General features: G+C 44.1%; 1 protein-coding gene across 1 annotated transcript in view; it reads left to right on the top strand.

Annotated features, from left to right (window-relative positions):
• The window catches only part of LOC106599248 (apoptosis regulator Bcl-2), a 60815-nt gene extending 48488 nt beyond the window's left edge, over nt 1-12327 (top strand). The window contains exon 2 of the mRNA XM_014190372.3: nt 7246-12327. Within this exon, the coding sequence (XP_014045847.2) occupies nt 7246-7380 (135 nt within the window). The 3' untranslated portion in view covers nt 7381-12327. The remainder of the gene's footprint in view (nt 1-7245) is intronic.
• The last annotated feature ends 2214 nt before the right edge of the window (nt 12328-14541 follow it).

Raw genomic sequence — 14541 nt, 5'->3', positions numbered from 1 at the left:
TACATAGACCGCCACACCTTGTCTTACCAGAGGCCGCTGTTTTATCCTGCTGAAAAAGCTTAAAACCCACCAGCTTTTTGTTATTCATGTCGTCGTTCAGGCACGACTTGGTGAAACATAAGATATTACAGTTTTTAATGTCCCGTTGGTAGGATATTGTCATTATGCAAAACATGTTTTTCAGTATGTCATTGTCTTCAGCAGGCATCTCTACAGTAGCAGTGTACAGTAGTTATTTTCTTACCATTAAATATTCCCTCTATGCCTTGGTAGCTATGCAAAAAAAAATGGTCTTAGTTATTTTGTTGTTTCCACCCCAACTTAATGTGGATTTCTGACTGATCGACAGATATCTCACCTCTTTTTTTGTCACTTTATATAGCCAGGCTATCAGTTTGCTTCTGTGTGTAATATCGATGCTATCCAAGGACTCAGACAGTGTCCCTTGTTCCTGGGCCTGTGCTGCTGACGCTAGGGGATTTCTGGGTAATGAGTGTGTGTCTGAAAAGTCCTCAGTCATCTGTTTTCCAGCAGGCAGCAGGTCGATGGGTGACACCAGAGACGCTACACACGCCGAGCGACCTTGTCGCCGCAGACTCAAGGTTGCCATCTTGTCACCTATTGTGTCTGGATTGGAATGGATAGTAAAGGGCTGCGTCTGTTTAGGTAAACAGAACTAGACAGACACAGGCAGGATTTCCTACTTGATCAATAAACAAATGTAGCACAATATTCAATGAGAGATTCTCCCCTATAGGCTTTGTTATGGTTTCTGTTTTTCTGTATTTGTACACTTACCCTACTCTGACTCTTTTTTTTCTCTGCCCCCCTTCTTTTAGTAAGAGTTTTGTCTTAGATGAATTAGCTTGGGGGTAAACAGCCAGATCCTCCGTAGAGACGACACTGTAGGAGCTGAGAGGTGTAGTGTGTCTGAGTGTGTCTGCAGTGTACTAAACAGTATGTTTATGGTGTGGTGGTGTAGACCCACAGCATTGGGACACGCTTGGCTTAGCGGCTGTTGCTCTGAAGCCACAATATATAGGCACTTTAATTAATGTCTGAACTTTAACCCACATTCCTCCTCCTCCTCCTCTCATCCCTCCTCCTCTTATCCCGCCTTCTCTCATCCCTCCTTTTCTGTGGTCGTAATGAGGAGAGGAGAACTCCCAAGCTGGCCATAATTAGACAGTGAGCCAAACAACAGAGATAACTTGCCTAATAATTTATCTGTTTTGGCAAAGGCCTTACTGCCTGGTGGTGTTTTAATCAACTGTCTGTCTGAGAGAGTGGAGACTAGAGGCCAGCCAAGCATACAGGGCTACTCCTTATTTCCCACACACAAGGCAAGTGTAGGCAAATTATCCATTCACAATAACGAACAGGAGAAGCCCAGGATACCCAGGACTGGAGTGGAATTTCGGAATTTCCTGTTCCCCTCTTGGGGAGAGTAGAGTTAAACTCAGTCTAGAGGGACATTCTCTAAGAGACAATGCTGAAGCTCTGTATCATGAGAAAAGCAAATCAGAGGTCAAGAAAAGACAGCCCTGCTGGTGGGAAAAGTCAATCTCAGGTCGTCAAGCTTATATTATAGCATCAGATGTGGCAAGCTACAGGGGTAACCATGACACTGTGGCTACATGGTGCCACCCATGCCTGTGGCAGCCAGTGATCCTCTTTTCCCCTCATTTTGTTTCTCTTCTTTTTCCCAGAGAGTGCTGCTGTGGGTCTCCAAGGGATTTGCTACGTGACAATGTGAATGTTGTCATAAATATAAAGCAAAAAATATTTACTGGGCCTGATAGAAGGTTGGGCTGGATTTTTGTTTGATTCTTGGCACCCGTGTGTGTTGATCAACGAAGCACTCTAGGTGAACTTCAGCGCTGAAAGACTGTATGTAACACTGGACTGATTCCCCAGTCACTCACCTACTTAAGCTAGCAGATGGTCTTGGTGAAGGGCAAACTACTTGTCTTGTTTTTGTTCTTGCATGGATAGCAGAATGATATTTCACTATCTTTGTGTAAGCTAAAGGCCCTTTCCCTGTCTCCTCTGACCTTGCATTTGGAAAAAGGACAGAGAGAGAGAGAGAGAGAGAGAGAGAGAGAGAGAGAGAGAGACTGACCTCTAGTTGTTGTTTTTCAACAGTAGTCACATGTTATCTGTAATGGTGAGAAACTAACTGGTGTCTGGGAGCTGACCTAGAGAATTAGAGCATGATGTACCACGCCACGGTCTCATGATGTCCACCTGACTGACCCATCAACTCCATTACCCATCAACCCCTGGTGCTCCCTGTCTCAGGTTATTACACAAAGTACCATTCTGGGGTTTTCTAAATGGAATGTCTAGTCAGTTGTTGCATTTGAATTATCCATTGTTCGGAACCCCACATGTTATATCATTTATTGCTGCTATAGATGCACATTTCCTTTTTGCAATTTTGTCTAGCTATCCATAATATTATCATGCCATGGTCAGGAAGGTATCATGCAACGGCTTGTAGTGGCAACCGGTGGCAACCAGTCTGTGTTGTCGCAGCAAACAGTTTTTCCTGTGGTGGGTAGGTGGGAAAAGAAGGGCAACAGGCAGCCGATGTTTTTAGCAGAGGAGCTGTACAACGTTCCTCACAGTAGGAGGTCTGACTGAGGCACCCGCACACTAAATAATACCTGTGCTGAGAAGGATGGAAGGGTGTGTGTGTTGGTGGGTGGATGGGTATAAAATGGCAGCAGTTTTACGGGCGCCAGTCTGTGCATATTTGTAAACAACAGCTGGTGCACGAAATCATAGGAAGTCTCTAGATTTTGCTTGCCTGAAGTAGAGTATCTTATGATAAAATGCAGGCCACACTATTTGCCAAGAGAGTTGTCATACTTTTTGTGTCTGTTTATTTACCACCACAGACAGATGCTGACACTAAGACAGCACTCAGTCATCTGTATAAGGAAATAGGCAAACAGGAAACCACTCACCCAGAGGCGGCGCTCCTAGTGGCCAGAGACTTTAATGCAGGGAAACTTAGATCAGTTCTACCTAATTTCTATCAACATGTTAAATGTGCAACCAGAGGGAAAACAATTCTAGATCACCTGTACTCCACACACAGAGACGCGTACAAAGCTCTCCCTCGCCCTCCATTTGGTAAATCTGACCACAATTCTATCCTCCTGATTCCTGCTTACAAGCAAAAATGAAAGCAGGAAGCACCAGTGACTCGGTCTATAAAAAAGTGGTCAGATGAAGCAGATGCTAAGCTACAGGACTTATTTGCTATCACAGACTTGAATATGTTCTGGGATTCTTCCGATGGCATTGAGGAGTACACCACATCAGTCACTGGCTTTATCAATAAGTGCATCAAGGATGTTGTCCCCACAGTGACTGTACATACATACCCCAACCAGAAATCATGGATTACAGGCAACATTCACACTGAGCTAAATTATAGAGCTGCCACTTTCAAAGTGCGGGACTCTAACCCAAAAGCTTATGAAAAATCTTGCTATGCCGTCCAACGACCAACGTCCATCGAACAGGCAAAGCGACAATACAGGGCTAAGATTGAATCGTACTACACCGGCTCCGACGCTCGTCTTATGTGGCAGGGCTTGCAAACTATAACAGACTACAAAGGGAAGCACAGCCGCGAGCTGCCCAGTGACACGAGCCTACCAGACGAGCTAAATCACTTCTGTGCTCGCTTCGAGGCAAGCAACACTGAGGCATGCATGAGAGCATCAGCTGTTCCGGACAACTGTGTGATCACGCTCTCCGTAGCCGACGTGAGTAAGACCTTTAAACAGGTCAACATACACAAGGCTGCGGGGCCAGACGGATTAACAGGACGTGTGCTCCGGGCATGTGCTGACCAACTGGCAGGTGTCTTCACTGACATTTTAAACATGTCCCTGATTGAGTCTGTAATACCAACACGTTTCAAGCAGACCACCACAGTCCCTGTGCCCAAGAACACTAAAGCAACCTGCCTAAATGGCTACAGACCCATAGCACTCACGTCCGTAGCCAGAAACCCTAGACCCACTCCAATTTGCATACCGCCCAAACAGATCCACAGATGATGCAATCTCTATTGCACTCCACACTGCCCTTTCCCACCTGGACAAAAGGAACACCTACGTGAGAATGCTATTCATTGACTACAGCTCAGTGTTCAACACCATAGTGCCCTCAAAGCTCATCACTAAGGTAAGGATCCTGGGACTAAACACCTCCCTCTGCAACTGGACCCTGGACTTCCTGATGGGCCACCCCCAGGTGGTGAGGGTAGGTAGCAACACATCCACCACGCTGATCCTCAACACTGGAGCCCCTCAGGGTTGCGTGCTCAGTCCCCTCCTGTACTCCCTGTTCACTCATGACTGCATTGCCAGGCACGACTCCAACACCATCATTAAGTTTGCTGATGAGACAACAATGGTAGGCCTGATCACCGACAATGACGAGACAGCCTATAGGGAGGAGGTCAGAGACCTGGCCGGGTGGTGCCAGGTCTCTGATTGTGGACTACAGGAAAAGGAGGACTGAGCACGCCCCCATTCTCATCGACGGGGCTGTAGTGGAGCAGGTTGAGAGCTTCAAGTTCCTTGGTGTCCACATCACCAACAAACTAGAATGGTCCAAACACACCAAGACAGTCATGAAGAGGGCACGACAAAGCCTATTCCCCCTTAGGAAACTAAAAAGATTTGGCATGGGTCCTCAGATCCTCAAAAGGTTCTACAGCTGCAACATCGAGAGCATCCTGACTGGTTGCATCACTGCCTAGTACGGCAACTGCTCAGCCTCCGAACGCAAGGCACTACAGAGGTTAGTGTATATGGCCCAGTACATCACTGGGGCTAAGCTGCCTGCCATACAGGACCTCTACACCAGGCAGTGTCAGAGGAAGGCCCTAAAAATTGTCAAAGACCCCAGCCACACCAGTCATAGACTGTTCTCTCTACTACCGCATGGCAAGCGGTACCGGAGCTCCAAGTCTAGGACCAAAAGGCTCTTCAACTGTTTTTACCCGCAGGCCATAAGACTCCTGAACAGGTAATCAAATGGCTACCCGGACTATTTGCATTGTGTGCCCCCCAACCCCTCTTTTACACTGCTGCTACTCTCTGTTTATCATATATGCATAGTCACTTTAGCTATACATTCATGTAAATACTACCTCAATTAGCCCTACTAACCGTTGCCCCTGCACATTGGCTACCTGGACTATCTGCATTGTGTCTCGCCAACCCATCTTTTACGCTACTGCTACTCTCTGTTTATCATACATGCATAGTCACTTTAACCATACTTACATGTACATACTACCTCAATCAGCCTGACTGACCGGTGCCTGTAAATAGCCCCGCTATTGTTATAGCCTCGCTACTGTTATAGCCTCGCTACTGTTATTTGTCTCTGTCTTTTTACTGTTGTTTTTATTTCTTTACTTATCTATTGTTCACCTAATACCATTTTTTTTACTTAACAATTGCGCTGTTGGTTAAAGCCTGTAAGTAAGCATTTCACTGTAAGGTCTACACCTGTTGTGTTCGGCGCACGTGACAAATAAACGTTGATTTGATTTGATCAACGAGGGGGGAGAGGGGCATTTAAGGAGACAGAGAATGACCTACATGCCTTTTTAATTAGCTCCTTTTTAATTTTGTGCTCATTTCAGCAACAACAAAGAAAATGCTAACAATGACAACAATAGGAGAAATGTCTGTTGGTTTAGTGAACAGTATCTGGCTAGGAATGGTTGTGTGTTTTGATAACAGAGCACCTAAAGTGAAGAAACTGCTGATCTGATCCTGACTCTCAATGGCCCCTGGCCTCAGGAATGCTACAGGAAAGGAAAGGGGGAGAGAAGAGGGAGGCAGGAAATACTTTTGTCTTCCGTAGCCATTTGAAATAGATTGCCTTTTTTAGTCATCCTGTGAGGCTTGGTTTGCTTTACTGGAAATATTCTCTTACACTCCCTAACACTGTGACACTGTTCATAGAAGATGGCCCAGTTTATCTTTCTATTTGATCAAGGGCAATTTTGAAACAAACATATATTTGTCTTGCTCTACAAATAGTAAATAACATAATTTGTGTAGGTAAATGTAGCCTTGATCTAATCGAGACGGACTGAAAAGAATTTGGCCCTCAGGGGACTAATAATGTAGAATTGAATTGAATTGAACTTAACAATTGAATTCACCCATAATCAGGTTACCAGCCAAACTACAGTAGTACTCCACTATTGAGGTGATGGGTGTGCATTTTGTACCTATAATCCATTGTATCTCAAATTAATTGTTTATATGATTATCAATGTTAAGGCAGTCTAGGGTTAGGGTTAGTGCTACTGCTGTAACGACAATGTATTACCGGTCTAGGGTTTAGGGACTTACTATAGGGCAGGGGCATAAACAACATGGCCCCCCTTCAGCTCTGAGGAAAACACTACAATATCATGTTTCCTGCACCCCCCAACCCTCAGACCCCTCCTATATCCAATGGTGCACTCCTTCTTGGGTTGACCAGTTTGATACAGGTTAATCAACACCAACCATTTATGGGGTCTTCAAGGGGGGATCTCTATACTCTAACTTCCCATCTAGCTGTTCTCACTGTCAAGGCCTGAAGGCTTCTAAATGGACATCTTGATTTCCTCATACAGCAGCACATGGGCCATAAATACATTAAGCCAGGGTGAATATTCTACTGTACACGATAAGGACATATGGGATCGTTTTATAACAGGCTGTATTCATTGAGATTATGGAGAAGCAGTTGCACCGGTAACAGACTGTTGTAGGACCGTGAAGCATCTATGGAGCATCACAGCTGTTATGCAGTGTTTTCCATTAATGAATGACCATATACAGTGTACTGTAGCTTGCATCAAGACATCAATAGGACGCAGTGTATGTTTTCATGTGGAGTGTTTGTCTTGGGTTGTGTCCATGAGTACTCTAGGGTGTGTGTGTGCGTTCATTCGTGTGTGTGTGTTGTGTTTATGAGGGGCCCTCAGAGTTTTGCGGGGGTGAGCACGAGGGGTGTTACGGGTGTGAGGGGAGCTGGTTTGAAATGGATCTGGCTTCCTGCATGTAATAACACTGGAGTTGGATGGCATCCAAGGGGGTTTAGATATGCAGGCACTTCCAAAGGAGACCCCCCAGCTAGCTTTGAACACAAGAATACACACACACTGCTTGTATTAACTCTGTCTCTCTCTCTGTCTCTCTCTCTCAGGAGGCCTTTGTTGAGCTCTATGACAGACAGAGGGACTCTGTGTTCTGTTCGTGGCCATCCATCAAGACCGTCTTCGGCCTGGCTGCACTGGGGGCCGCAAGCCTTACCATTGGAGCATACCTTACACAGAAGTGAAGGAGTTCTCGTTTTCTCTCCCTCTTTTTTTGTACTCCCTTTTGCTACTTTCTCTTTTCAAAGGCAGCCCTGCCCCCTCCGAGACGATCCCGAATCCCCAACCTGCATGTCTTCAAAGCCTCTCTCTTTCTCTTTCTCTCCCTGTTCTTGAAAAAACTCCCTCTTTCTTAACCCTCACTTCAAAAACAAAGATGCAAATCAAACAACAGCAGGAAACAGAGTCACTGCCCACACAGAAGAAAACATGTAATGAAAGCCGCGCCGTTTAACTGTAATCACAGAAAGATTGGAGAGACAACTGAGGGCTTGACAAGAGAGGAGAGGAGGGGCGGGTTTGGCATGTGTCGTTTTTGTTCGGACTACTAGTTGTAGCATGAAACCTTTGTGTGCTCGTGTAGATTTGTGTAGCATGTGTCGGTGTGGCAAAAGAAAGCATATATTGCACCTCAGGCCTCCCTTGAAGGATTTACTAATAGGAGTGCAAGGACATTGATGATTCAACCGCTTGCACCAAGGTGATGGCCCCGACCCAGGTTGTTAGGGCGAGGAGCCATTTTTGAACTGTGTGCACTCTGTGTACCCCCTTCAACCCACCTTCAAAGGACTTCCTCCACACAACAGCAGCTCTGAATGTATAATGGGAGGAGTTCGCCGCTAACCAGAACGGTGTGTCTCTCCACCCACCGCTTCTACACTGCAATATACCTGGAGCATCACTCAACTCTGAACACACAGCATCGTTATACATACATGTATAGATACAAGGTCTCATCAGAACGTCATCTAGGTGCCACAGATGCAGCTTGCTCTGCAGAGATCTGAGAGAGAGCTGTTGGACTGTGGATTGGAGACTCTTTTTTTGCATTTGACCCATATGAAATGTAATAAGAGAGGATAGAGGGAGGCATTGAAGAGAGGATAAAGGGAGGCATTGAAGGAGTGAAAAGCAGGTTAGTTCTAGCGTTTGGCAGCCCAAACCCCTGTTTTATCAATCAAATCAATCAATCAAATGTATTAATAAAGCCCTTTTTACATCAGCCAACGTCACAAAGTGCTGTACAGAAACCCAGCCTAAAACCCCAACAGCAAGCAATGCAGGTGTAGAAGCACGGTGGCTTGGAAAAACTCCCTAGGAAGGCCAGAACCTTGGAGGAAACCTAGAGAGGAACCAGGCTCTGAGGGGTGGCCAGTCCTCTTCTGGCTGTGCCGGGTGGAGATTATAACAGAACATGGCCAAGATGTTCAAACGTTCATAGATGACCAGCAGGGTCAGATAATAATAATCAGATGTTACTGACAGAAAGTGAAAAATATGATCCCACCTAGCTGGGTTTCTGGCTTAGTCGAGATCAGAGAGGGATAGAGGGAGAGAGGTAAATACAGAGAAAGAAAGAGAACGTGTGAGAAATAAAAAGAGGGAGCAGAGAAGAGAGTCAATGTGGGTACAGAGAAAGAGAACAAGGAGTTTTAGGAACAGACAATGCTTGGGGACAAACACAAGAGGTGGATTCATTCCATAGGTTCAGTGACAGTGAGCCTCCCTCCCCAGAAGCTAGACACACCACTACAGCCACTACAGCCTGCAGGAAGAACTGACTCCCCCAGAAAGGCATGGATCAGTTTGGCCTCACGTCACTCCCTCACTGTGTCAGCATTTTGGATGTCTCTGGCTGCCTCTCTTTGTAGTACTCTTTATCTTTCTCTCTATCTCTCTTGGTTTCTCTCTCCCCCTTGCCTGTACAGTATGTCTGACCAGAATTCATGGCCTCACCCAAGCCAAGCCACTGCTATAAGGGGACTGAACCAAACCGCCAATTCTCCTAGAACATGTGTCCTCCAGCTGCTGCTGTTGCTGGGCTCTTAGCTAGGGGACAAAGAGGCCCTCCCCACAGGCCACGTTAATGGTTGATTCCACATTTAGGACGACCATGTTGGAGACACAGTAAATCCCAGTGTGCACCTCTCACAGTATCTCGAACCGTATCAAACTCTCACAGCAAGAAAAATCTCTGTTGGACACAAAGACTCTGTACTGTGTTGGAGTGAAGTGGTGTCCATTGTATGCACAGTAACTGAGATATTTGAGCACCCTTTGTGAGGTTGGCACCTGCTGGCACAGAGCACAACATCTCTTCAGAGTAAACAATCATTTCCAATAATGTTTTATGTGTTTGTCTAGCGTCTCGGAAAAGCTTAGGGCTTTATTCAATCCGTATCGCTGAAGTGTTACAGATGGCGTGACAGAAACGTAAAGGTATTTTCTGATTGAGCCGACATATACAGCGTTTACCGTGAATGCAGTCTCCGCCAATGCGGGAACATTACCTTTAAATTTCAATTGGGCTTTCGCGCTGAACTTTGGAGATCTGGATTGAATATAGCCCTTACTATCCATAATATGTACTCTCTTGCTCTCTCTTTCACATGCGCGCACACACACACACACACACACACACACACACACACACACACACACACACACACACACACACACACACACACACACACACACACACACACACACACACACACACACACACACACACACACACACACACACACACACACACACATGTTTATGTAGATAAGTGTAAAGAGCATGTTGTTGAATCATCTAAATTATGTGTAGACTGTCATGTGTAGACTGTCATGTGTAGACTGTCATGTGCAGACTGTCACTTTTGTTTTAACAAAAAATCTAAAAAAATCTCAGGGTCATGTGCTCCTTCACACAATTACTGAAAAGCATGATGAGGTAAAACTAATGCTAAGAGAGAGAGACAGAAGGGGAGAGAGAAAGAATGAAAGGAGAACACTCCTCTCTCTCCATGCATATAAAATACATGACACTCCGAAGAAGGAGAATTTTAAATCACCCATACACTTTCAAGGGAACGTCCAGTGTGTGCATGTGTGATGGGCTGTCAGTTCAGGAAGGGGCCAGCAAGCCGATAAGCCCTCTTGCTTTAAGGCCTGAAGGTATTGGCGAGATTTCATCCTCACTGCTGGTTAGTAGAGGGGGGTAAAACTGACCTAAGACCAGTGTCCAGAAAAAGAATAGTTTTACCTTTGTAGTAAAATCCAGAAGATCCATTGAGATTACAGTACCATTCTTACTCCACACACAGACTAGCAGATGCCTGTATCTACTGCCTGGTAATACATGGCATGTCATTTCTATAAATAAATACTGTTTTGTTGGTGAATTTGAAGCAAAATTGGAGCAAAACATCTTGTCTCATTTGGAGTGCCGTGAAACGACACTATTTATTTACATAAATATTCAGACCCGTTGCTATAAATTATGTGTAGACTGTCATGTGTAGACTGTCATGTGCAGACTGTCATGTGCAGACTGTCATGTGTAGACTGTCATGTGTAGACTGTCATGTGTAGACTGTTATGTGTAGACTATCATGTGTAGACTGTCATGTGTAGACTGTCATGTGTAGACTGTCATGTGTAGACTGTCATGTGCAGACTGTCATGTGTAGACTGTCATGTGCAGACTGTCATGTGTAGACTGTCATGTGTAGACTGTCATGTGCAGACTGTCATGTGTAGACTGTCATGTGCAGACTGTCATGTGCAGACTGTCATGTGTAGACTGTCATGTGTAGACTGTCACTTTTGTTTTAACAAAAAATCTAAAAAAAATCTCATTCTTCGTTAATGTCTTCTTACATCAATGCAAAAAAAAGAAGGTAATCTGATGTTTTCACAGAATTAATATTCACTATGTGTACCCATATTTACTGTATATCAGAATAGGACATTGTTACATATACCAACTTCTGATTTTTATTTATTGAGCGGTACCAGAACACAGATATTTAAATCATAGATGGGACAACAAGTTAAGATCATGGAGACACTCAAGTGTCTAGAGAAATTGTATCTTTAGTTTTATTAATGGAACAATACACTATTTGGGGCTGCTATTGTATCGAATGTAACATTGACTAGTGACTTTCTGTGTAAGACGTGTTCATTTTGGCTTAACGCTGCTAAACTGTATAGTCCTGATTTAACTTAACGCACAGCTTCAAACTGCCACACAGATACAGTATCGTTATAGAAAGCTGTAAACCAAAGTTAACCTGTAAGTAACGTTGTGTTAATAGGATGTGAAGATGTAGCATGAAGAGATAAACACATGCCAATTCACTTTTACTCCTTTCAAAGAGTGTCAGAGTCAGATTTTGCAGTCTATCTGTGGAAGGGTTGTTGGAAAGACATTGTATGCGTCCCAAACGGCAGCCTATCCCCTTGATAGTGCATCACTTTTGACTAGGGCCCGTGGGGCTCCAGTAAATAGTAGTGCACTATGTAGGAAATAGGACATCATTTGGGGCACAAGTAAATATTAGCCTGCTTGGTGTTGTTCATAACGTTTCAGTAGATACTGTAGCACCCGAATGCACCCAACTGTATATATGGTAACCTGTGCTTTAGTGATATGTATGTATGGTAATTGTTAACATAATTATGAATTCCTTCTAAAGTTTATGTAGTGGCAGAAAACAGTCTCCACATCTTGTGCTTTTTACCTGCTAGATTCTATCATCATAACCATGGGCACTATTATTTTTCTACAATAACATTAGTTGTGAATCCCCCCTACTCATGATAAACCCTCAATGGATATGTACAACAAAAAAAAAACTTTTTTTCAGTACTGTAGTCTTGTCCAGACCTTTAGATAATTAGTCATTAACTTGTTCATAATTGAAAGATGTGTAATGGTTTTTCATGTTCCCTTCTGTAATTCTGTTTAAATGATTGTAGCCTACATGACACCATGGTTGTAGCGTTGTAAATAGAATCCTCAGCCTGTGGCACTTAAAAGGTGAAAGAAAATGCATTACCGTTGTTTACTGCTAAGTATGTACTCACAATAAGCTAGCTGGGATCATGTTGTTCCCAATAAACCACATATTTCCTGCAGTCTGAGATGTGTGTTTCTGCATGTGGTCTGGTATTGTTTTGGCTTGTGATATACAGTACACTGAGTGTATAAAACATTAGGAACACCTGCTCTTTCCATGACTGACCAAGTTTCAAGTTTTAATGGCACGCACAAGTGCAGTGAAATGCCTTTCTTGCAAACTCTAACCCCAACAATACAGTAATAAATAACAATGTAATACCAAAAATAACAAGGCAGGACAAAAACACACAAGATGTAAAAATAAGAAGAACACAATAAAGTAAGTAAGCATAGTATATACAGGGTCAGTTCCAGTACCATATTTATAATGTGTAAGGATACTGTATCGATAGAGGTAGATATGTATAGGGTTAAGGTGACTAGGCCACAGGATACATGATAAACAGAGTAGCAGCAGTGTATATGATGATTGTATGTGAGTGGCTGTTTGTAGAGTCAGTATAAATGTATGTGCATATTATGTGTGTGAGCAAATGATAGAGTGAGTGTTTGTATGTGTGTTGGAGTATCAGTGTGCGTAGTGTGTAGGGCCCTATGAGTGTGCATAGAGACAGTGCATAATTAATTAAGAGTAAAATACAAAGTCAACTCAGGTGAATCCAGGTGAAAGCTATGATCCCTTATTGATGTCACTTGTTAAATCCACTTCAGCCAGTGTAAATGAAGGAGAGGAGACAGGTTAAAGAAGGATTTTTAAGCCTTGAGACAATTGAGACATGGATTATGTATATGTGCCATTCAGAGGGTGAATGGGCAAGACAAAAGGTTTAAGTGCCTTTGAATGGGTTATGGTAGTAGGTGCCAGACATACCGGTTGGAGTGTGTCAAGAACTGCAACACTACTGGGTTTTTAATGCTCAACAGTTTCCCGTGTGTATCAAGAATGGTCCACCAGCCAAAGGACGTCCAGCCAACGTAACACAACTGTGGGAAGTATTGCAGTCAACATGGGCCAACATCCCTGTGGAACACTTTCAACACATTGTAGAGTCCATGCCCTGACGAAATGAGGCTATTCTGAGGGCAAAGGGGATGCAACTCAATATTAGGAAGGTGTTTCTTATATTACATTTATGGAATAACTCTCTGTGACTAACATTTTTCTTTTTAATTGTCTCAAATATTTCATCCACCATGTCTGTGCACTACTACATCTATCGATCGAGAGAGAGAGACAGAGTGGGAGGGAGAGAGAGAGAGGGAGGGAGGGAGAGAGAGAGAAAGAGAGTGGGAGGGAAAGAGAGGGAGAGAGGGAGGGAGAGAGAGAGAAAGAGAGTGGGAGGGAAAGAGAGAGAGACTTTTATCAGAGGTGTGATCATAGTGCTTTTCCCTGTCTGTGTGGCTGTGTGCTGTCTAGTCAGTGCATACGGGTGGCTGGGTCGACATGGCTGTCTGAGACCCACATCCTCCCATTCTTAGGGGCTCTGCAGAGGAACAGCAACCGCACCCCACAAGACATCAAAGCCGACCCTCCGAAACCTAGAGCTTGTCAGTCCTCGCCCCCTCCGACTGCTCTTTCGTGCAGCTAAATGCGACGAGTGTAAAAATCAAATGCCCCGCGAGGCCTGGTTTTTACACACTCTCCCCTCATCATTCATATCACATTTGTCTTCAAAGGCCAGGGTCATGTGCTCCTTCACACAATTACTGAAAAGCATGATGAGGTAAAACTAATGCTAAGAGAGAGAGACAGAAGGGGAGAGAGAAAGAATGAAAGGAGAACACTCCTCTCTCTCCATGCATATAAAATACATGACACTCCGAAGAAGGAGAATTTTAAATCACCCATACACTTTCAAGGGAACGTCCAGTGTGTGCATGTGTGATGGGCTGTCAGTTCAGGAAGGGGCCAGCAAGCCGATAAGCCCTCTTGCTTTAAGGCTACAAGGTATTGGCGAGATTTCATCCTCACTGCTGGTTAGTAGAGGGGGGTAAAACTGACCTAAGACCAGTGTCCAGAAAAAGAATAGTTTTACCTTTGTAGTAAAATCCAGAAGATCCATTGAGATTACAGTACCATTCTTACTCCACACACAGACTAGCAGATGCCTGTATCTACTGTCTGGTAATACATGGCATGTCATTTCTATAAATAAATACTGTTTTGTTGGTGAATTTGAAGCAAAATTGGAGCAAAACATCTTGTCTCATTTGGAGTGCCGTGAAACGACACTATTTATTTACATAAATATTCAGACCCGTTGCTATGA

The sequence above is a fragment of the Salmo salar genome, chromosome 03 (assembly GCF_965601325.2).
Source record: "Salmo salar chromosome 03, fSalSal1, whole genome shotgun sequence".
NCBI classification, from domain to species: Eukaryota; Metazoa; Chordata; class Actinopteri; order Salmoniformes; family Salmonidae; genus Salmo; species Salmo salar.
The sequence above is the reverse complement of the archived record's forward strand: the minus strand, read 5'-3'. Positions and strand labels throughout refer to the sequence as shown.